The 24,077-nt window shown below is 36.2% G+C and overlaps 1 protein-coding gene and 1 pseudogene across 33 annotated transcripts in view; both read left to right on the forward strand.

Moving 5' to 3' along the window:
- RIMS2 (regulating synaptic membrane exocytosis 2) overlaps positions 1-24,077 on the forward strand; it is a 776,667-nt gene that overhangs the window by 250,240 nt on the left and 502,350 nt on the right. For all 33 annotated transcript variants that reach the window (XM_030795330.1, XM_030795305.1, XM_030795309.1 and 30 more), the window contains one exon: positions 14,694-15,004. In XM_030795330.1, coding sequence (XP_030651190.1) covers positions 14,694-15,004 — 311 coding nt within the window. The remainder of the gene's footprint in view (positions 1-14,693; positions 15,005-24,077) is intronic.
- On the forward strand, positions 15,981-17,786 carry LOC100606257 (annotated as a pseudogene).

A 24,077-nucleotide genomic window follows, 5' to 3' on the forward strand; every position in this document is an offset into this window, starting at 1 on the left:
TGGGGTTTTCTAAATATACAATCATGTCATCTGCAAACAGGGACAATTTGACTTCCTCTTTTCCTAATTGAATACCCTTTATTTCTTTCTCCTGCCTGATTGCCCTGGCCAGAGCTTCCAACACTGTGTTGAATAGGAGTGGTGAGAGAGGGCATCCCTGTCTTGTCCCAGTTTTCAAAGGGAATGCTTCCAGTTTTTGCCCATTCAGTATGATATAGGCTGTAGGTTTGTCAGCTGTTATTATTTTGAGATACATTCCATCAATACGTAGTTTATTTAGAGTTTTTAGCGTGAAGTGCTGTTGAATTTTGTAAAAGGCCTTTTCTGCATCTATTGAGATAATCATGTGGTTTTTGTCGTTGCTTCTGTTTATGTGAAGGATTATGTTTATTGATTTGTGTGTGTTAAACCAGCCTTACATCCCAGGGATGAAGCCGACTTGATCATGGTGGATAAGCTTTTTGATGTGCTGCTGGATTCGGTTTGCCAGTATTTTATTGAGGATTTTTGCATTGCTGTTCATCAGGGATATTGGTCTGAAATTCTCCTTTTTTGTGTGTCTCTGCCAGGCTTGGTATCAGGATGATGCTGGCCTCATAAAATGAGTTAGGGAGGACTCCCTCTTTTTCTATTGATTGGAATAGTTTCAGAAGGAATGGTACCAGCTGATCTTCATACCTCTGGTAGAATTCGGCTGTGAATCCTGGACTTTTTTTGGTTAGTAGGCTATTAGTTATTGCCTCAATTTCAGAGCCTGTTATTGGTCTATTCAGAGATTCAAATTCTTCCTGGTTTAGTCTTGGGAAGGTGTATGTGTCCAGCAATTTATCCATTTCTTCTCGATTTTGTAGTGTATTTGCATTGAAGTGTTTATAGTATTCTCTGTTGGTAGTTTGTATTTCTGTGAGATCAGTGGTGATATCCTCTTTATTATTTTTTATTGCGTCTATTTGATTCTTCTCTGTTTTCTTCTTTATTAGTCTTGCTAGCGGTCTATCAATTTTGTGGATCTTTTAAAAAAACCAGCTCCTGGGATTCACTGATTTTTTGAAGGGTTTTTTATGTCTCTATCTCCTTGAGTCTGCTCTGATCTTAGTTATTTCTTGCCTTCTGCTAGCTTTTGAATGTATTTGCTCTTGCTTCTCTAGTTCTTTTAATTGTGATGTTAGGGTGTCAATTTTAGATCTTTCCTGCTTTCTCTTGTGGGCATTTAGTGCTACAAATTTCCCTCTACACACTGCTTTAAGTGTGTCCCAGAGATTCTGGTACGTTGTTTTTTGTTCTTATTGGTTTCAAAGAACATCTTTATTTCTGCCTTCATTTCGTTATGTACCCAGTAGTCATTCAGGAGCATGTTGTTCTGTTTCCATGTAGGTGAGCGGTTTTGAGTGAGTTTCTTAATCCTGAGTTGTAATTTGATTGCACTGTGGTCTGAGAGACAGTTTGTTATAATTTCTGTTCTTTTACATTTGCTAAGGAGTGCTTTACTTCCAACCATGTGGTCAGTTTTAGAATAAGTGCGATGTGGTGCTGAGAAGAATGTATATCTATTGATTTGGGGTGGAGAGTTCTGTAGCTGTCTATTAAGTCCGCTTGGTGTAGAGCTGAATTCAATTCCTGGATATCCTTGTTAACTTTCTGTCTCATAGATCTGTCTCTTGTTGACAGTGGGGTGTTAAAGTCTCCCATTATTATTGTGTGGGAGTCTACGTCTCCTTGTAGGTCTCTAAAGACTTGCTTTATGAATCTGGGTGATCCTGTATTGAGTATATATATATTTAGGATATATATATATATATATATATATATATTTAGTTAGCTCTTCTTGTTGAATTGATCCCTTTACCATTCTTTAATGGCCTTCTTTGTCTCTTTTGATCTTTGTTGGTTTAAAGTCTGTTTTATCAGAGACAAGGATTATAACCTCTGCTTTTTTTTTGCTTTCCACCTGCTTGGTAGATCTTCCTCTATCCCTTTATCTTGAGCGTATATGTGTCTCTGCGCGTGAGATGGGTCTCCTGAATACAGCACACTGATGAGTCTTCACTCTTTATCCAAATTGCCAGTCTGTGTCTTTTAATTGGGGCCTTTAGCTCATTTTACATTTAAGGTTAATATTGTTATGTGTGAATTTGACCCTGCCATTATGATCCTAGCTGGTTATTTTGCCCATTAGTTTATGCAGTTTCTTCATAGTGTCGATGGTCTTTACAATTTGGTATGTTTTTGCAGTGGCTGGTACCAGTTGTTCCTTTCCATGTTTAGTGCTTCCTTCAAGAGCTCTTGTGGGATAGGCCTGGTGGTGACAAAATCTCTCAGAATTTGCCTCTGTGTAAAGAATTTGATTTCTGCTTCACTTATAAAGCTTAGTTTGACTGGATATGAAATTCTGGGTTGGAAAATCTTTTCTTTATGAATGTTGAATATTGGTCCCCACTCTGTTTTGGCTTGTAGGGTTTCTGCCAAGATATCCACTGTTATTCTGATGGGCTTCCCTTTGTGGGTAACCCGCCTTTTCTCTCTGGCTGCCCTTAATGTTTTTTCCTTCATTTCAACCTTGGTGTATCTGACGATTATGTGTCTTGGGGTTGCTCTTCTCAAGGAGTATCTTTGTGGTGTTCTTTATATTTCCTGAATTTGAATGTTGGCCTGCCTTGCTAGGCTGGGGAAGTTCTCCTAGATAATATCCTGAAGAGTGTTTTCCAACTTGATTCTATTCTCCCCATCACTTTCAGGCACACCAGTCAAACATAGATTTGGTCTTTTCACATTGTCCTTTACTCTTGCAGGCTTTGTTCATTTTCACTCTTTTTTTCTCTAATCTTGTTTTATTTCATTGAGTTGATCTTCAGTCTCTGATATCCTTTCTTCCACTTGATCAGTTCAGCTAATCATACTTGTGTATGCTTCACAAAGTTCTCGTGATGTGTTTTTCAGCTCTATCAGTTCATTTATGTTCTTCTCTAAACTGATTATTCTATTTAGCAATTCATCTAACCTTTTTTCAAGGTTCTTTGTTTCCTTGCATTGGATTAGGACATGTTCCTTTAGCTTGGAGGAGTTTGTTATTACTGACCTTCTGAAGCCTACTTCTGTCAACTCATCAAAGTCATTCTCTGTCCACCTTTGTTCCATTGCTGGCGAGGGACTGTGATCCCTTGGAGGCGAAGAGGTGCTCTGGTTTTTAGAATTTTCAGCTTTTCTGCTGTGGTTCCTCCCCATCTTTGTGGTTTTATCTACGTTTGATCTTTGATATTGGTGTCCTGCAGATGGGGTTTTGGTGTGGATGTCCTTTTTGTTGATGTTGATGCTACTCCTTTCTGTTTGTTAGTTTTCCTACTAACAGTCAGGTCCCTCATCTGCAGGTCTGTTGGAGTTTGCTGGAGGTCCACTCCAGACCCTGTTTGCCTGGCTATCACCAGCAGAGGCTCAGTTGGAAATGTAGAAATCACCCATCTTCTGCCTTGATCCTACTGGGAGCTGCACACCGGAGCCATTCCTAGTCGGCCATCTTGGAATGGATCCTTGGGAGAGTTTTTTTTTTTTTTTGCAGGACTCTTGTATATTATTTTCTTTTCTTTCTTTTTTTTCTTTCTTTGTTTTTTGTTTTTTCTTAAGACAGGTCTCACTTTGTCACCCAGGCTGGAGTGCAGTGGCACATCTTGGCTCACTGCAGCCTCGACCTGCTGGGCTCAAGTGATCCTCCTGTCTCAGCCCCCCAAGTAGCTGGGGTGGGCCATGCCACTATGCCCAGCTAATTTTTAAATTTTTTATAGAGACAGGGTTTTACCATGTTGCCCAGGCTGGTCTCGAACTCCTGAGCGCAAGCAGTCTGCCCACTCAGCCTTCCAAAGTGCTAGGACTGTAGGCATAGCCATTGTGCCCAGCCTGTTATTTTTCTTTATAACAGACATCTTTAAAAATTTTATTTAATGTTTTGTAATTGGTTATGGGTGGTGTATAGAAATGCTGTTTATTTTGCTTAATCATGGTTTGATCCAGGAAACTTACTGAGCTCTGTTACTACTCAATATTTTGGCTGTAGATTTTTGGATTTTCTATCATAATCAAGTGGCATTGTCAATCAAATAGTGTTCAAATAAGGACAGTTTTATTTCATCCTTTCTTGTGTGTGTGTGTGTGTGAGAGAGAGAGAGAGAGAGAGAGAGAGAGAGATTCAGGAGAGATTTACTTGGCTAGCATCTCCAATACAGTGTAGAACAGAGGTGATGATACTGGGAATCCTTAGCCTTAGCTCATTTCTTACTTTAAAAGGAACGCTCTTACGTTTGATTCTTAAATATAAAATAGGATATAGAGTTTTTGTAGGTATCCTTTATTAGGTTAAAGCATTGCTAATTTTTATAATATTTAGTTTGCTAGATTTTATATTGTTTTCACACAAATAAATCTTGCATTTTATGAATGCTGAATGGTTTTTCTGTATGTATTGATAAGGTCATTTTATTTCTATTTTAATTAATTTGATGAATTTGATTAATTTGATGAATTAAACTATTCTTGCATCTTTGGTATAATCTCCCCTTTGTCATGGTAGGTTCGTCTTTGTTCATTTCTTTCTCATATGTATTTGCTGTATAAAATTAAGGATTTGGTTCACATTTTTAAGACGTATGCATTCATTTCCACTTGTGCTATTGGGCTATAATTTTACTTTAATTTTGTCTATGGTAGGCAGAAAAATGGCCCCTTTAAAGATAACCATGTCTTAATTCCTGAAACCTATGAATGTTATCTTATATGGCCCCCAACTCTTCCCTTTCCTCGAAAAAGATGCAGATGTGATACAGTAAAGATCTTGAGATAGGGAGATTATGCAGGTTGGCCCTAAATGCAATCCCTTGTATCATCAGTGCTTATGTATCTGTGCACAAAAACAGAGGAGAAGGCGATGTGAAGATTTAACAGAGAGAGTTCGAAGATGCTGTTCTCGAATATTGGATTGAAGTGGCCACAAGCCAAGGTATGGTGATACTCACCAGAAGCTGATTGCCAGAGGAGACAAGAAACTTGTTTTCCCTAGAGCCTTCTGAAGGATCGTGGCCCTGTTGACATCTTGATTTTGGTCAGGTGTTACTGAAATTGGACTTCTGGTCCCAGAGCTGTGAGGGAATACATTTCTTGTTGTTTTAAGCCACCAGTTTGTGGTAATTTGCAATTTGAGTCATGGAAGTTTCTGTTTTTCCCCCTTCTATAATATTTTGAATAAGTTTTAGATAGCTATTCCTTCAGTGTTTGGGAGAAGTCAACTGTGAAACTATCTAGGACCTCCTGTCTTTCTCTCTCTTCTTCTCTTTCTTCCTTCCTCTTTCCTCTAAACTTACTTCTTCCTTATTAATAATTTCATGATTGCCTTCATGCAGTCTCTGGGATCTCCAATTCAGAACCAGATATTCATTAATGAGCTGTGGTCTTGCCTCAATCTTGGTATTGAGTGATATTGCAAATTAATATATTAGTGATATTTTACATTAATGATCTTATAAATTAATATATACAAACCAAGTCTGTGGAGGCTTTGTTCAGTGTCAGAGTTACAAGTATGTCCCACTTGCCCAAGCCTACAGCTTCTAGGAAGCTGTAGGTTGAGAAGATTTCCACAGCATTTTTTTCAGCTTTTTTTTATTAATGAAGACGTGAACATGAATTTCAGTTTCTCATTTCACGTGCAGCATTTCTAGTTCTGTTAAACCACAAGACCTGTGCTCTTATTCACTGGTACCTGCTTTTTGGCTGGGGAAATAGTAGGCCCGAGGCTTTAGCTCTGCTAATTTCTTTTCATTTCTTTTTTATTTTTATTTATTCATTTATAAGTTAAAATTCTGGGTGTAGAAACAACAGTCTTTCTATTGAAAGACATGTCTGCTTTTAGCAGAAAAAAGGTTAAAAGTTTAGATTTATATCATGGCATAAAACAAATGACTTATATAAGTAGAGATAAAAATAGAGTTTGGGAAAAGTAATAGAGAGGGTTAAAAGTTTAAATTTAGGCAAAGTGGTAAAACTCACTATAATTTTAATTATAATTTATCTGAGGCTTTAAGCGCAAGTTACATTGCATTTCTTTGCAATTTTGTATTTTGTTTTGATAAATAATAATGTAGATATCTAAAATTTTTAGTAAGACAAACTTCATGGCGTAATGTATGATTGTATTTTCAGCTTGTTTTTATTATCATTTCCTGTCTTTTAATTAATATTTGGCATTTAAAATTGTCAAAACTTGGAACATGTACTCATCATACTAATTATGAAGCTGTTAAAATTTCTACTTAATTATCTGATTGTTTCAGTTTTCTGATTTAACCAGTTATTTATTGTAAGTTTACAGAAATTAATACTTAGCAATTTTATCCATCTCAGTTCTCTAATTTGTTTGAGTTTCATTTGCTATTTCTTTGGAGCATACCCACATACTGAATGAATCCCTCAATAATTCTGATACTGCCATCTGTTTCTTTTCAAGGGAAATAGCTTAATACTAACATGCTTTAAATAGTGTGTTAAAGTTCAACCTTAGCAGCAGTTTCTGTTTTCAGCAGTCCCATGCTTTTTTCCTTATGACTTGCTAAACCATCTGTTTTCTAGTTTCTGATATTTACTCCAAGCCCTTCTACCTTTGATCTGTTGTGCTGTTTCTTTTGAGAGCTATTATCGGTTGATTTTGCTATATTCAAAACTTGCACTTTTAACTTTTTTTTTTTTTTTTTTGATACAGAGTCTCACTCTGTTGCCAGGCTGGAGTGCAGTGGCACTATCTCGGCTCACTGCAACCTCTCCCTCACAGGTTCAAGCAATTCTCCTGCCTCAGCCTCCTGAGTAGCTGAGACTATAGGCAAGTGCCACCACGCCCAGCTAATTTTTGTAATTTTAGTAGAAATGGGGTTTCACCATGTTGGCCAGGATGGTCTCAATCTCTTGACCTCATGATCCTTCCACCTCGGCCTCCCAAAGTGCTGGGATTATGGCGTGAACCACCACACTTGGCCACTTTTAACATTCTTTAAGTATCAGCCCAGGCCTCCTTTTCCATCTTCTTCAGACTTCCTCCTTCCACCCCACAACTCCTGCCTAAAGCTGGGAAATCAGCCATTTTACCAGAAACCAGAAGCTACCAGGACTTCTCTTTCTCGAGATGTATCTGGTCCATACTTTGTTCTTAGGCAGATATTAATCTCTGAGCATAGCCGACAATGTTCAAAACACAGTGTAATGCGTATATTATATTATAATTGCCTTCCTACTTAGATTCTTTTATCAGTAAGCTGGCATCTTTTTTCTCCTTTGCCATTACGGCAATGGATGGCTTAATGGATGAAATCGATGAAATGGGAAGACTGAAGCTCGTTACTTCAAGCCTGAGGGTATCTGGGGAAAGTGTTAGGTATACAGAAAAGAACAGTCAAGGAAAAGCTTGCTTCTTCTATTCTTCTACATTGTAGGGGAGGAGAAAGAAGACAGGTGAGGCCAGTAGATGATTAGAGGTATGTTCCAGTCTCTTCTTTCCAGGCTTTGACTCAGGACGAGGATGCATTTTTGTTAAATTGAAGGGCATCTTTTATTATTATTTGAGATCCATGGAAGGGAATCACCCTTTGGGATGCCCTAGCATCCATCAGGGGCATAGATACTTCAGAATGAACTTGGCAGTGCATCATGATTAAGAAAGGCCAAGAAGGCCAGGTGCAGTGGCTCATGCCTGTAATCCCAGCACTTTGGGAGGCCGAGGTGGGCAGATCACAAGGTCAGGAGATCGAGACCATCCTGGCTAACACGGTGAAACCCCGTCCCTACTAAAAATACAAAAAATTAGCCGGGCGTGGTGGTGGGCGCCTGTAGTCCCTGCTGCTCGGGACGCTGAGGCAGGAGAATGGCATGAACCTGGCAGGCGGAGCTTGCAGTGAGCAGAGATTGCACCACTGCACTCCAGCCTGGGCGACAGAGCGAGACTCCATCTCAAAAAAAAAAAAAAAAAAAAAAAAAAAAAGGCCAATAAAAGGCCAGCCTTGACTTCCAGAACTGTCCTTTGTTCTAGTGTGGCATGAGCATAACTACATGTCCCAGACATGACACCTATCTATAGTGAGGGATGAGATGGCTTTGCAGAAGAAGTGGCAGAATAGACAGCTTTTGCCATAGTGGAATAGAGGATCATTCAGGGACTAAGAGTTTGGCAGTGCTGGTGGGAACCGAAGTGAGATCAGGTTTGTTGAGAAGTACAAGTCTGTGTAAGTTGAGAAGAATCAGACTATCGATTGGATGAGCTGCAGGTTGTGTGGCAGCATAAGCCTCACAGAACACCTGAATACTTTCTTGGAGAGCAGCCAAAAAAGGAGCAGAAATATCAGAAATAGAGAATTTGTCCAAAGGAGCTATTATTTGTTAGATTACAATTTACTGAGTAGCTTTAAAGAAGAATCTGGCAAGTGTGCTTTTGAGAAAAATCAGATCAAAAATAGAGAAATAAATAAGTTACCTTTCTTTGTGAGTAAATTTTTCAAAGCCACAACGATAGCCAACATAGAAGAGTTTGTAACAGCTAAGACTGGGAAATGCTTAAGGTTAAAGCTCTCAGGAGGATGTGCTGTTGCATCCCAAGAGATTTAATGAAGACCCATCAGACTTTCCTGCTTCAGCCTGTAAGTGTGACTATTGCTAGAAATGCTGTGATTACAGTTCACGGTAAATCTGGGAGTCTTGCTGCTTGTATCAGGGGCATCAGATGAAGAAAATTTCTGATTTTTGTTTTGTAATCCAGAATCTTAGTATTTACAGATGACTATATCTCTTAATTGCCTAAGGAATCCTGTTAGAAAATGTTAACCTTCTGGGATATGAGCCAATGTGTCTACTTTCAAAATCCACCATGGCAGTGCTGGGTGAGGGCTTGTAGTTTAGTAGCTCAGGCTACCCTTGAATTCTGCCTTTTTAGAGACACAGACACCATGGATCTGATCATGGGAATGCTTTAGGGTAATGCTCTGGTTGAGCCTCTGGATTTCCAGACTTCTTGCAGATCTCTGCATCCTTGTTTTTTTTCCAAACACAATGCGGGCCAGAGGGAAAGATCTATGGTAGGACTGCGTTCCTTTTGTAGCATTTATCATAATTATAACAATATTTGTGCAATTATTTGTTTGCTTATTGTCTCCCTACTACACTTTATACTCTGTAGCAAAATGTATATTTGTTGAGCTTTATTCACCAGCTCTTAGCATAGCATTTGGCATATAGTAGCCATTTAGTAAATATTGTATAAGTAAATAAATAATGAATTGGTGTTAATATTTACTTGCCCATCTATAAATAAATTGGAATTTTATGATTTCAATTAATTTTTATGGCAAATTACAGTTTCATCTAAGTTTATCTACTAAACTAAATGTAATATTATTATTTTCGTAGAATGTAGTGAATATGTTATAGTCACTGGTGTGTTCGTACGTGCTAACAACCAGCTCTCTTTTAGAAAAATCTCTGACTTTTGGCATTTTCCAATTTATTTAGTTTAAATACATCCACCACAGCTGATTTCAAGCTAACCCACATTACTTCATGGAATGTGGAGTTAGGGAGAAAGCACACAATTTGTTTTCATGAGTTAGTGAACAACACCGAAGCTCTTTCATATTCATGCCCTAGTAATGTATTGTTCTTCACATACAAGATTGTGCTAGTAATACACATTGAATAAGCATGTACTTTAAAAAGACTGTGAATTAGTCAAGGTAATGCCATCAATTATTGAAGATAAACTCAAAAAATCTTTAAAGCTCAACTTAGTAGAAGTTTGGTTTTCACCTATGTGAAGTCCACACTGGTGAGCTGATCAGCTGAGTGCTCTCCTCCTAGTGATTATTCAGGTTCCCAGGCTCCTTTTTTTCCTGTGGCTTCCTTATCTCCAAGGTCTTGGCTGAACAGCATGAAGATAGCACATGAGAATTTTTAAAAGTTTATGAAAATGGCACACCCATTCCACTTATAATTCATTGGTAGAATATAACTTTATGGTCATGGTTGCCCATGATAACATGGAAAATGTAGTTTTCTAAGAGGAAAGGAAATAAGGTGTTGAATAGCTAGCCAGAATCTTTCACAATTTTCTATTTATGTAATGGTTACTTGATCAATTTATACTCTTTTACCTTATTTCCTCTCTGACAAATGCACGCATATTTATAAGCAGATTGGCAATGGTTAGAGGTAGAGTCTAGTGAATTCCTTTTTCTGTGCAGTTAGCTGGATCATAGGAGCTTGGCCTATGGTCTCATTAGTGTAAGTCTTTAACCTATAATCCCTCCCTTTTTTGAATTACTCTATTTTTTTGTCCCTGTTTAGAAGAAAATCATAGTATTTTGCAGACCTTTAGATTGCTCTCAATTGTTGTATACACCTAATGTAAGTTTGTGTTTTTTTTTTTTTTTTGCTTTCTTTTACTATTCACTGCAGCTGTTATGGTTATTATTTTTGTGGTTTAAAAAAGATACTTGTATTTTCCTTAGTTTTTTTCCCTTCCTTTCAACCCTACTAAGAATGTTTATGGAATAAAACATATGGTAGTAAGTGAAAAATTTGGGTCATTAGAGATTATTCCATCTCTTAATATTTCTATATTATTTTTAAAATTTTGGCATATTTAGGACTGAAGGTAATAATAATTTATAATTTTGAACGCTGTATGTTTTGTATTCTCAGGTTCTAGATGTTTTTGGTAATTACGAGAGTCAGTTAATAGTCTCTAACCAGGGAGATTTATAGGCATATATATTTCTAACATATTTTAGATGGCATTCCTTATGTGGTTAATATAACTATTAGTTCTATTAACTATTTTGCTAATAGAACTATTAGCAAAAGGCCTGTGACTTTATTGCCAAATTAGATAAATTTCATTCCATGGACACAGAATTTATCTCTAATAGCTATGAATCATTTCATAGCCAATTAATGAAAAATCATTTCACAACATATATGTATTTCTGAGAGGTATTGAACTACCTCTGTGTTTGTGAGAGGTAGTTCAATACCGTTGCCAATTTATAAGCTAAGCTGCTATCTGTGTAAAGGGGTATGAGTGAAAGTATCAGTTTTTCTGTACTACAATTGTGTTGCTAACAATGGGGATACAGTCCGAGAAGTGCATCATTAGGCAATTTGTCATGCTAACATCATGGAGTGTACTTAAACAAATCTAGATGGTATAGCCTTCTACACACCTAGGCTAGATGATATAGTCTGTGGCTCCTAGGCTACAAACCTGTACAACATGTTACTGTATTAAATATTGTAGGCAGTAGTAACATAATGAAAACTGTTTATGTATCTGAACATATTTAAATATAGAAAAGGCATGGTAAAAATATGGTATTATAATACTGTAAAAATGGTATGGTAAAAATACGGTATTATAATATTAGGGAAACACCCTTCTATATGTGGTCTTTTGTTGACTGAACTATTGTTATGCAGCACATGACAGTACTTGATGTGGGTAGATTTGGAACTCCTGAGCTTAAAGGATTAATAAACTATTAATCCAAGAGTAGGAGGAGATGGTAGAAGAAGAAAAGAAAGGTAACCAGGGTGTCAATATATGAATAAGAAAATACTAAGAGGCATGGCGGCTCACACCTATAATCCTAGCACTTTGGAAGGCTGAAGTGGGCAGATTGCTTGAACTCAGGCATTCAAGACCAGCCTGGGCAACATAGTGAAACCCCATCTCTACAAAAATACAAAAATTAACTGGCGTGGTGGCACATGCCCATACTCCCAGCTACTTGAGGGACTGAGGCAGGAGAATCATTTTAACTTGGGAGGTTGAGGCTACGGTGAACTGAGATTGTGCCACTGAACTCCAGCCTGGGTGACAAAGTAAGACCTGTTTCAAGGAAAAAAAAAAGAAGAAGGAAGAAAGGAAGGGAGAGAGGAAGGAAATAAAGAAGGGAGAAAGGGAGGGATATAGGATAAGGGAAGGAGGGATATAGGATAAGGGAGGGAGGAAGGGAGGAAGGGAAGGATATAGGAGCTAGTGATTTAGGAAGGAACAAATGATCTAGTCAGAAAAGGAGCAAGCAGTATGCACAGCCCAGGCAATGTGAGAAGGATATTAACACAAGGAGAGTCTTTAATAGGAATCAGATATCATCCTTCATACCTTATGCTCATCTGTCTTATATTAATATTCACTAGATATTAACAGATGGGGAAAATTAAGCTGATAGTGTTTCCAATTCTTTTTCTCATTTTGGGCTCCACAGAAACAATACTACTTGTACAGTCAGCAGTTCACACTAAGGTAAACTGACAAGGCTGAATATGAACTCCTTTGGTCTTAGCCAGTCTGAGGAGCATACTTGTAACCCATTTAATATATTGAACTAGGAATCTCTGCCATAGACTGGTGGTTCTCAAATGTTAGCAAATATCAGAATTACCTGGAGGGTTTGGGGAAAAAATATTGCTGGGCACTGCCCCAGAGTTTCCTATTCAGTAAGTCTGGGGTGGGACCTGGGAATCAGCACTTCTGGTGATACTGATGCTATTCTCCCAGGGATATTCTTTGAGAAGCTCTGCTCTAAAATACATTAAGTAACCTGCTTACCTTGTGAAAAATTTTATTTTTCAACTGTTAAAAAGCAGCAAATGCTGTTTCTGCAGATGATAGTGATTGGATAATTGTCTGTCTCACAAGCTCTCATTTCTGTTGTTAATTACCAGACACGAAAGAATGCTCTTCTTTAGTACTCTGAGTGTGACCTAATTCAGATAAATTTGTATCTTATAATAATCTAGAATAGATTATCACTGAAGCATAAATAACAACTTGTTTAAAACAGAAAAGTTAAAATTCAAACTTCATTTATTTTTACATTATTTTATGGTCTGTTTTGCGTGACTTTTTAAAAGAGATCTGCAGTACCTGTGTTTGTCACAAGATGGCATCAAAGGGCTGAGATGCTGGCTCAAATTTTGATTTTTGAGACTTGATGGGTTACCTATATTTCATGTCTATTCAAACCAATTATAGCAAAAGAAATTTGAACTGAGGCATATTCTTTTTAATATCAGTGAGATAATGGTGTTTTCACATCAAAATACTTATAAAAATAAAATACGTACATATATTGATATTATGACTAATTCTTTAGGAAATTAATGAACATACATCTTGGCTTAATAATATCTAATATATTATTACCATATTCCCCCAGAAGAATTTTAAACAACCTAAACTTAGCAAACATTTATTATATCTTACTATTCTATAATTTATAAGGTTTTATTATGCTAGTAGAAGATGTAGTTCCTGCCTTCAATAAGCTTCAAATTTAATTGGGGAGAAAAGAAATGTACATACAATTCAACGAAAGAACAAAATAATAAAAATGAGCAAGTACAATGTTGTGTGATAAGATCTGTACAAACTATGAACTGGAATAATGGGCAATAAGGTAAAAAATCTACATGATATTTTACAAAAACATTTTTGTGTCAGTTGAAAACACTATATTGAACCTTTTACTGTGATTATCTATACTGTTGTAATTTATTTTATGTGAGAAAATGTTTAGCAACCTGGAGAGTTCTGTAAGAGTAAGTATTTGACATGAACAAAACATTAGTACTCACACACTTGAATTATGAACGGTTATTTTATGATAATACGACTTTTTAAATGATTAATTGAAAAGGATTTTTCAGAAAAGGGTGAAGGGCTTTCTGGCCACAGAGATATTAATTACAATATGTTTAGATTTCTTGAATCTGAAAAATATATCTGTTGAAAAATTGAGTATGGAATAGTTGTGCTGAGGTTGGAGGAGAGGAAAAGGGCTGTTGCTGTTTAGTGGGTGTAGAGTTTCAATCTTGCAAGGAAAATTTTGAAGATGTGTTTCACAATGTGAATATACTTACTGCTACTGAGGTGTACAATTAAAAATGGTTAAAATGGCAAATTTTTTGTTGTGTCTTTTGCCACAATGAAAACATCAAATGCATTAGTATAAATTATTAGCAATTAATCGGTTTTTTATATAGGATCAACAAAGCTTGTGACTTTATTTTAGCCATCAGGTGCTACTTGAAAAAAATAAAAGCCCCCTTAAAAATATAATTGCTGACAGAATGTTAACCTGATACTAACAGCTAATTTTCTTTATAACAAGTAATATTCTAGATATTTTAAATAAATTATTTCTAATATTCAACCTCAAAATACAGGGAAATTATCATCTTTATTTCCCTATTTTATCTTTAAGGAAACTAAGTTTTATAGATATGAAGATTCAGTTCCTTGTTGAAAGTTGCAAAGTTTCTAATTTTGGAGTTGGTATTTAAACCCAGCTGTCTAGTGTCAAAATCTATTTTCTGTGTATTACACAATACCTGTAATTTAAATAAAACTAATTAAATAATACAAATGAACAATCAGCAATTTAGGACTCTAGTTTGCTATCTCTGTGGTCAATAAATGTTGACTATTTCATTAGAATTATTCAGAAAAATTAAAAGAAAGCATATATTTAATTTACAGTAGCAGTTAATTAGGATTATATTTTAACTTCAGAAGGATAACCACGTAATTTTTTGTTTGCTTGAATTTTTGTCTCTTTTTGTTTGTTTTTAACTTTTGGGAACACTAATTTTTCCCCCTATGTCTTCATGTGCAGGTTATGTGGGTATGTAATTTGTGCCGAAAACAACAAGAAATCCTCACTAAATCAGGAGCATGGTTTTATAATAGTGGATCTAATACACCACAGCAACCTGATCAAAAGGTTCTTCGAGGGCTAAGAAATGAGGAGGCACCTCAGGAGAAGAAACCAAAACTACATGAGCAGACCCAGTTCCAAGGACCCTCAGGTGACTTATCTGTACCTGCAGTGGAGAAAAGTCGATCTCATGGGCTCACAAGACAGGATTCTATTAAAAATGGGTCAGGCGTGAAGCATCACATTGCCAGTGACATAGCTTCAGACAGGTAAACATTTTGTTTAATCTTTAGGCAAATGTATTACCTTTAGTCTTCATTCCAAACAGAGATAACAATACATGAAATGTTTAGGCAATGGTGAGTTGTCTAAGTAATGTAAACATTCATGTTTTACATAAATACTGTATGTGATGTTCAGGACTTGACCTATCATAGGTTTGAACTATCTTAGATTTGATGTGGGAGTGTTAGGTTGTCAGATAGATTTCCCAGCATAAAGAAGTGAAATAAAACAGGGTTTTTGTCAAAGGAAAGACAGACTGGCATTGGACTAATGGGAATGAAGAAGAGATGGCTATAAGACACTTTATAGAGGTTGGATTGATGGGACTAGGTGGAAGTGGGAGTTAAGATAATGGGGAAGGTTAACAATATCTCCAAAGGTTCTATCTTGGGCTAAAGGATGATGTGGGTTTTCAAGCAAGTATATGCAGATCCGACATCAGGTTTATAGTGAAGGATTTTATGAGTTTGATATATCCATGTGCTAACTCTGTTGTAACTATTTTGGCTCAGTTCCATGGGCTTCTTCTTGTTCAAAGTGTGATACTTAAAATAGTGCATAGGGCACTTATATTTCCTACCTTTGGAAGGAGAATAAAGGATTTTGATGGGAAGATTCTTTTTCTTTTTCTTTTTTTTTTTTTTTTTTTTTGAGATGGAGTTTCACTCTGTCACCAGGCTGGAGTGCAGTGGCACGATCTTGGCTCACTGCAATCCCTGCCTCCCTGGTTCAAGCGATTCCCCTGCCTCAGCCTCCCGAGTAGCTGGGACTACAAGTGTGCACCACCATGCTTGGCTAATTTTTAGTACTTTAGTAGAGGCGGGGTTTTACCACGTTGGCTAGGATGGTCTCGATCTCATGACCCGTGATCTGCCCACCTCGGCCTCCCAAAGTGCTGGGATTACAGGTGTGGGCCACCATGCCTGGCCTACTTTTCTACACCTTATTTTTCTGTTTGAATAAAGATAAATTTAAACCTGGTTTATACTATTTCTGTTGCCCAGAAGTAGCAGGTACATTTCTGTGTTGAATAAGTACAAAGTCATGCATTCCTGCAGAAACAAATCTAAATTGTACATATAGTATGGTAAGTTCTTGGGTATCAGTTCTAACAAGTAGGACCACTGGGAGTCATTTTAGATGGTGCCTAAAGTCACCACTCCGATACATTGCTAGATCTTGACAGAAAAAGAAAACAATGAGTGCACCAGTTCTTTTGCAAAGTAGTAAAAGGGAACAGTACATGTAATCCTGTCTTTGGGGAAAACAATCATCTTAATCTCGTGGGGACTTCTTCTGGGAGACTGGGTAGAAAGACCTCAGAGTTATCCTATGTAGAGGACAAGGAAGTTGGAGTATTTAATTTATCAGCTCTCCTTTATTGTTGGTCCAGGGTTGATCCTGGGAATTGTTAACTCTCTGAAACTCACTGGCTAGAGAAAACACTCAGGCAGAGTGTAACAAACACTTACAGTCAGCAGATTTTGTTATGTAGGGAATGGTGAATGATGAGGCAATGTGGTTGGGTTGCTGGTAGTATCTGCTACACAGTGACTTCAGAGATCAAGAAAGTTCCCCAAATGGCAGTTATAATGGTCAAGGTATATGAAAAAATAGATAACCAGTGGAGATAGAGTTTTTTAAAAATGAGTGAATGAATGACTAAATAAAATGAATAATGGGCTCTTTTTCGTGGTACATCGGAGGCATTCACTTACTTCAAGATGAAGCTGGACATCTCCTTCCAGCCACTGACTGCCAGAAACTCATTGAAGTGGACGATAAACACAAACTCTGCACTTTTTATGAGAAGGATATGGCCACAGAAGTTGCTGCTGATGCTCTGGTTGAAGAATGTAAGGGTTATGTGGTCCTAATCAGTGGTGGGAATGACAAACAATGGTTCCCCATGAAGCAGGTGTCTTGATTCATGGCTGTGTCTGCCTGCTAATGAGTAAGGGGCATTCCTGTTACAGACCAAGGAAAACTGGAGAAAGAAAGAGAAAATCAGTTCGTGGTTGCATTGTGGATGCCAATCGGAGCTTTCTAACTTGGTTATTGTAAAAAAAAAAAGGAGATAAGTATATTCCTGGATTGACTGATAACTATGGTGCCTCGTCGCCTGGGGCCCAAAAGAGCTAGCAGAATCCACAAACTTTTCAATCTCTCTAAAGAAGGTGATGTCCACCAGTATGTTGTAAGAAAGCCTTTAAACAAAGAAGGTAAGAAACCTAGGACCAAAGCACCCAAAATTCAGCGTCTTATTACTCCATGTGTCCTGCAGCACAAATGGCGGCATATTGCTCTGGAGAAGCAGCATACTAAGAAAAGTTAGGAAGAGGCTGCAGAATATGCTTAACTTTTGGCCAAGAGAATGAAGGAGGCTAAACAGAAGCGTCAGGAACAAATTGCTAAGAAATGCAGACTTTCCTCTCTGCAAGCTTCTACTTCTAAGTCTGAATCCAGTCAGAAATAAGATTTTTTGAGTAACAAATCGATAATATCAGACTAAAAAAAAAGGATAATAGGAATATAGACTCCATTTGTTTAAAAATTAACCACATAAGATAGCTTTTTGTGGAGCTTAGAGAGGCAGGGTTAGGAAGAATAAAACAAAATACTAAAGCATTAGGTCACATAATAGAATATTAAGTTTTGGAATGCATTTCATCAGGAAGTTAACGTGTGTTAAAAATAAATTCAATAAATTTATGAGTAATTAATTCATCACAGACAAGGTAAAGCCTATCTGTAATCTTTGTTTTTTGTTTTTGTTTTTGTTTTGAGACAGAAGTCTCTTTTTGCTCAGGCTGGAGTGCAGTGCCATGATCTCAGCTCACTGCAACCTCCACCTCCTGGGTTCAAGCGATTCTCCTGCCTCAGCCTTCCAAGTAGGTGGGATTACAGGCACCCACCACCATGCCTGGCTAATTTTTTTGTATTTTTAGTAGAGACAGGGTTTCACTATGTTGGCCAGGCTGGTCTCATATTCCTGACCTGAGATGATCCACCCACCTCGGCCTCCCAAAGTGTTGGGATTACAGGCGTGAGCCACCGTGCCCGGTTGCCTGTCTGTAATCTTTGAAGAAGGTGGTAATGAAAACAAATAAAAATCTTATATTCTTTGATGCCTCTTTCACTCACAAGTACTGGACTGAATAAACAATTGAAATTGACCTATTGTGGGGAGCCAACAGGTTGTAGTTCCTTTTATTCTTTTCTCTTTTGCCTGGTGCTTTGGCTACTATTACTAATAAATTCATGCTTAATGACTAAAAGCATACTGTATATCTTCTTTCCAAACCTTACAAATGCCCAACCAATAGCTCCTTTTGTTCACAAAATTTACTTTTAGTCAGGAAAGAAGTTAGAGTTCAGTATCAGATTTGGTAGTTATGCCTAGAAAATGGAGCTCATTATAGTTTACATACACTTTTATTTGGGAAATACTTTAAAGAGTATTTCTTTTATTTTAAAATGCAGATTATACAGTACTTAATTAGACATTTATCTGTAGCCAGTATTGAGTCCTTTGAATTTTTTTTCCCTACAGCAAGGGGTCAGCAAACTATGAACCTGGGCCAAATTTGACTTGCCACTTGGTTTTTGTAAACAAAGTTCTTTTGGAACACAGCCACTCCTGTTCATTTATTTATTGTCTACGGCTGCTGTCAGCTACAATTCCATAGTTGAGTTGTTGTGAAAGACCATATGGGTCTCAAAACTGCAAATATAGTCCGGGTGCCGTGGCTCATGCCTGTAATCCCAGCACTTTGGGAAGCCGAGGAGGGCGGATCACCTGAGGTCAGGAGTTCGAGACCAGCATGGCCAACATGGTGAAACCCCATCTTTACGAAAAATACAAAAATTAGCTGAGCGTGATGGTGCATGCCTATAATCTCAGCTACTTGGGAGGCTGAGGTAGCAGAATCGCTTGAATCTAGAAGCTGGAGGTTGCAGTGAGCCAAGATAATGTCATTGCATTCCAGCCTGGGCAACAAGAGCAAAACTCTGTCTCAAAAAAAAACCCTGCAAATATTTGCTCTCTGATCTTTTCAGAAAAAGTTTGCCAATCCCTGCTCTAGAGAGTAGTTCTCTTAGTGTTGTAGAAATTTCTCCCTTTGCCCATTTTCTTTTGTCACCATTTAAATTTTTTCAGTTAAACTTATTTTCTTTTTTTGTTCCTTTGTCTCCCACCCTTCCTCCCAGCTTCTATCCTTCTCTTTCTGTCTCTCTTTCTTCGTTCTTATCAGAATGGGTTTTCCTGAAGTATTTGAATTGGACGGGGAAATGGAAGTAATGCTAGGAATATAATTTCAGTTTAAAGCATTAGTAATTTGTTTTTTCAATACCATTCAGAAACCAGAGGCTTCAGAAAGAGAACCTTCATTTCAACTTAATTTAACTCTCTGTGGACTTATAACTATATTTGAAACAGAAAAGTATGTTACTCTTTTAAGGAGCTTTAATCTATAACATGATGTAGTAGTTTTGACCTTTTCAAATGACTTGTTATTTCTTTCACAGGTTTTGGTACAGTGTTTTACAGATAGGCCATTAGTATTTATTGAATGAATGAATATCAAGTTGGCCCTAAACCTTAGCGTTGAGTAGGCGAATACTTACTTAACATATACTCATAAAATTTCAATTCTTTATCAACTTAGATGCAAAATATTTTTGAGTTTCAAGTATGTTTTTATTTCAAAATAACTTGTGAAATACATTTTAAAACTGGTTTTCTGGTTAAGAAAATAAAATTAGTGAAAACTAAAGTAAAACTGTTTAAAAACATTTACTTGATATTTCTTACATTTGAAATTATTTAATAGTTGGATGCTTCATAATTTTCATAGTTAAAAATTAGTGAAATGTAGGAAAGTTTATTTGCAAAATTTTACTATTTAATTTGCAGCAGTTTCTACAACATTTAGAGAAGTTAAAAAGTAAGAAATATGGATAGTTTGTGCAGTAGATGAGAAAGAACTAGAAGTCAGAAAACCTAGGCCCTGTTCTCACCTTTTCCTCATAGTGTCATCATTTCTAGATGTTTATTTTTTTCTCTGTGTGTCCGTTTTCTCATCTCTGGAATGGGAAAAGATAGTCTAAATCCTGAGAAGACTTCCAGTTCTAAAATTCTTTATTGTGTTGTATTTTAAGCTCCTCGGCCATGAGATAAACTTGAAGGCATTCTCTTTCACTATTTTTTTCCTCCTATAACTGGTAGTTGTATGACAAATTAATGCAGGATTATCTTCATTCATATTATAATTCATTGTTATAATTCATTCATTCAACAGATATTTATTGAATTTCAGTGTAGTATTTGTTTCTACATTTTTCTGCTTAAATGATGACTCTTAATGAAAATACCAAGGGTAATAAAAATATAAAACAATTATCTTGTATCTAAACTGTAAAGTTTTAAGGTAGGTTCAACATGATGAATATTTAGCAGTTTAGTAATCACCATTTCCTTATTATCTAGTACTTATGACTTTCCAAATATCTCTGTGACATTGATTATTTAAAAATAAAAATAATATTCAAAATATGTTCTTAACACTTCTGCTTCCAGTACAGATGGAATAATAGTGCCTGGATTTACTATTATGCAGTAGGCACAATAAAATAAAAGGCATCTAGATTGAAAAGAAAGAACTAACACTTTATTCACAGAGAACATGATTGTTTATATAGAACATTAACGGGATTTATAAAATTGTTACTAGAGTAAGGCTGTAGAATATAGTCAATGTCTGATAACCATTTATCTTTCTAAATAGTAGCAAGGAAAAACTTATAAATGGAAATTAAAAAAAACTTTAAGACCATTAAAAATACAAAATACATTTATACTAGCACCAAAAAATGAAGTACTTAGATATAAATCTAACAAAATATGCACAAGGTCCATATGTTGAAAACACTGAAGCACTGATGAAAGAAATAAAAGAAAGTCTGAATAAATGGAAAGATAAACTGTGTACACAGATCATACGACTCAATATTGTTAAGATGTAATTTCTCCCCAATTTGATTTATATATACAGATAGATTCTAAAATTAAAATAGAAATGTTTGAAATAATAAAAACAGCTTTTAGGAAGAACGAAGTTAAAGGCCTAACACTACCTGATTTGAACACATTATAAGTCTACAGTAATCAAAACATTGTGGCATTGGCATAAAGACAAATAGATCAGTGAAACAGAATGGAGAGTCTATATATAAAGCCATTCGCATATAGACAAGTAATTTTTGACAGAGAGGCAAAGGCAGTTCAGTAGAGGAAGGATAGTGTTTTCAACAAATGGTGTTGGAATAACTGAATATCCATATGCAAAAAAGTTTGAAGCCTACTTTTTTTACTGTATAAAATTAACTGAAAGTGGATCATAGAGATAAATGTAAAACCTAAAAGTATAAAACTTCTGGAAGAAAATATTGGAGAATATTACTTGATCTTGGTTTAGGCTAAAACTTTAAAGCTTGTAGGAGGAACTAGAGGAGAACTTCTTCCAAATTGTAGGGTAATCAATAATTTCTTAGACAAGACAGAAAGCACTAAGTCTATAAAATGAAAAAAAATCCACAACAAATTAGACTTCATCAAAATAAAAACTTTTATTCATTGAGACACCATTAAGAAACTGTATAACCACGTTGTATTTCAAGAAATTTCAAGAGAAAATATTTGCTTATTGCTTAAAATCCATATTGCTTAAAAAGATATATAAAGCACTCTTAAAATTCATTAACTTAAAATAACCCGAAAGTGTAAGAAATTGGAATAGGCTGTTTATTAAAAAAATATGAATTGCTAGTAAGTACAAAGAAGTGTCCTATGTGTTTAGTTATTTGGGAAATGCAAATCAAGACTATCAAGTGCCGGGCGTGGTGGCTCACACCTGTAATCCCAGCACTTTGGAAGGCAGAGGCAGGAGGATCATCTGAGGTCAGGAGTTCGAGACCAGCCTGACCAACATGGAGAAACCCCATCTCTACTAAAAATACAAAATTATCTGGGCGTGGTGGTATATACCTGTAATCCCAGCTACTGAGGAAGGCTGAGGCAAGAGAATCACTTGAACCCAGGAGGTGGAGGTTGTGGTGAGCTGAGATGGCGCCATTGCACTCCAGCCTGGGCGACAAGAGCGAAACTCCATCTGAAAAAACAAAACAAAACTATAAGGAGATACTTTGATATATCCACTAGAAATGCTACGATTTAAAACAACAAAAATCCTGACAACACTTAACTTTTGTGAGAATTCAGAGGAATTTGACTGCTAATATCTTGTTAGTGAAAGTATAAAACATCTAAAATGGTATAAACATGGGAGGCCGAGGCAGGCAGATCACTTGAGGTGAAGAGTTTGAGACTAGCTTGGCCAATATGGTGAAACCCCGTCTCTACTAAAAATAAAAAAATTAGCTGGACGTGGTGGCACATGCCTGTAATCCCAGCTACTCAGGAGGCTGAGGCACAAGAATTGCTTGAACCCAGGAGGCAGAGGTTGCAGTGACCTGAGATTGCACCACTGCACTCCAGCCTGGGTGACTGAGTGAGACGCTGTCTCAATACATAAATAAATAAATATTAAAATGATCTAAACATTAGAAAAGTGTTTGGCAGTTTCTTATACTGAGACTGTCTCAATAAATAAATAAATAATAACTCGTCTAAACATTAGAAAAGTGTTTGGCAGTTTCTTATAAAATTAAATATATACTTTCCCAATGACACAGCAGTTCTACTCCTAGGTATTTACTTAAGAGAGATGAAATAATATATCTACAAAATACTTGTATGATAACGTTTATAGCAGTCTCATTCATAGAATTTCCAAAATGGAAACTTCCCATATGTCCATCAACAGGAGAATGTATAAACAAACTATGGTATATTCAAGTATATTCAAATAAGTGTATTACTTATCAATGAAGTGAGGGAACTGTTTACATGCACAGAAACATGGATGAATCTCAAAATCATTGTGATGAATGGAAGAAGCTCGACACAAAAGAGTACATATGATATAATTCAATTTTTATCCACAGAAACATGGATAAATCTCAAAATCATCGTGATGAATGGAAGAAGCTAGACACAAAAGAGTACATATGATATGATTCTATTTATATGGAGGTCAAGAAGAGATAAAACAAATCTATAGAAAAGAAATCATAACAATGTTTTCCTTGAGGGAACTTTCTGGGGTGATGAAAACCTTCTGTATCTTCATAGGGGTATGGATTACTGGGTGATGTATTTGTCAATGGCTACTATAGTGGTAACATTTAAGATCTGTATACTTTTAACTGCATGTAAATTATATTTAGTAAAAAATAAAGGAGAATTATGTGCATAATTGCTACATTTCAAAATCACTGGTTTCATTGAAATTTTGTTAGTAGTAAATGTTTAAGGCTTATTGTGAAATCGGGTCTAAATTAATGATATTTTCTTTATAATCAATGTTTCAATAATGGATTTTTTTCAGTAAATTCAGAGATACTTATATTTATAGAATGCTGATAGTGTACCTAACACCAAATCAATGGTATTTAGAATTTACTAAGTGTGCATTACATATGGTTTAAGGACTGTCTAGGTAGCCTGCTTTCATGAAATCATGACGATGATTGCCATGACTCTTATTCAAAGTGGTCATCTGAGCTATGTGGTAAGAAAAAATAGCATAACCATGAGAGAAATAAGATAAAATGATGTAAAGGGAAATAATTTGTAAAAGGAAATCAAAGTATGATTAAGAAAGAGGTTAAACTATAGAGCTAAGGAACTAGAGAAAATAAATCACCAATGTTTTTCTAAGGAGAAAAAGAATCTAATAACCTGGAAGCAAATGATCTCATAACCTTTATTCCTAGATATTTCTTCTTATACTTTTTAGAATACAGGTAAAAGAAAAAGGCAACAAAGATGGCTATGTCTTTGGTGCCACTTTCTGTGAATTATGCACATTCAATAAATGCTTGGTACATATGATGAATGAGAGAAAGCTGTAATAATTAAATAACAAATGTCTTCAA

The sequence above is a fragment of the Nomascus leucogenys genome, chromosome 16, assembly GCF_006542625.1.
Source record: "Nomascus leucogenys isolate Asia chromosome 16, Asia_NLE_v1, whole genome shotgun sequence".
NCBI lineage: Eukaryota > Metazoa > Chordata > Mammalia > Primates > Hylobatidae > Nomascus > Nomascus leucogenys.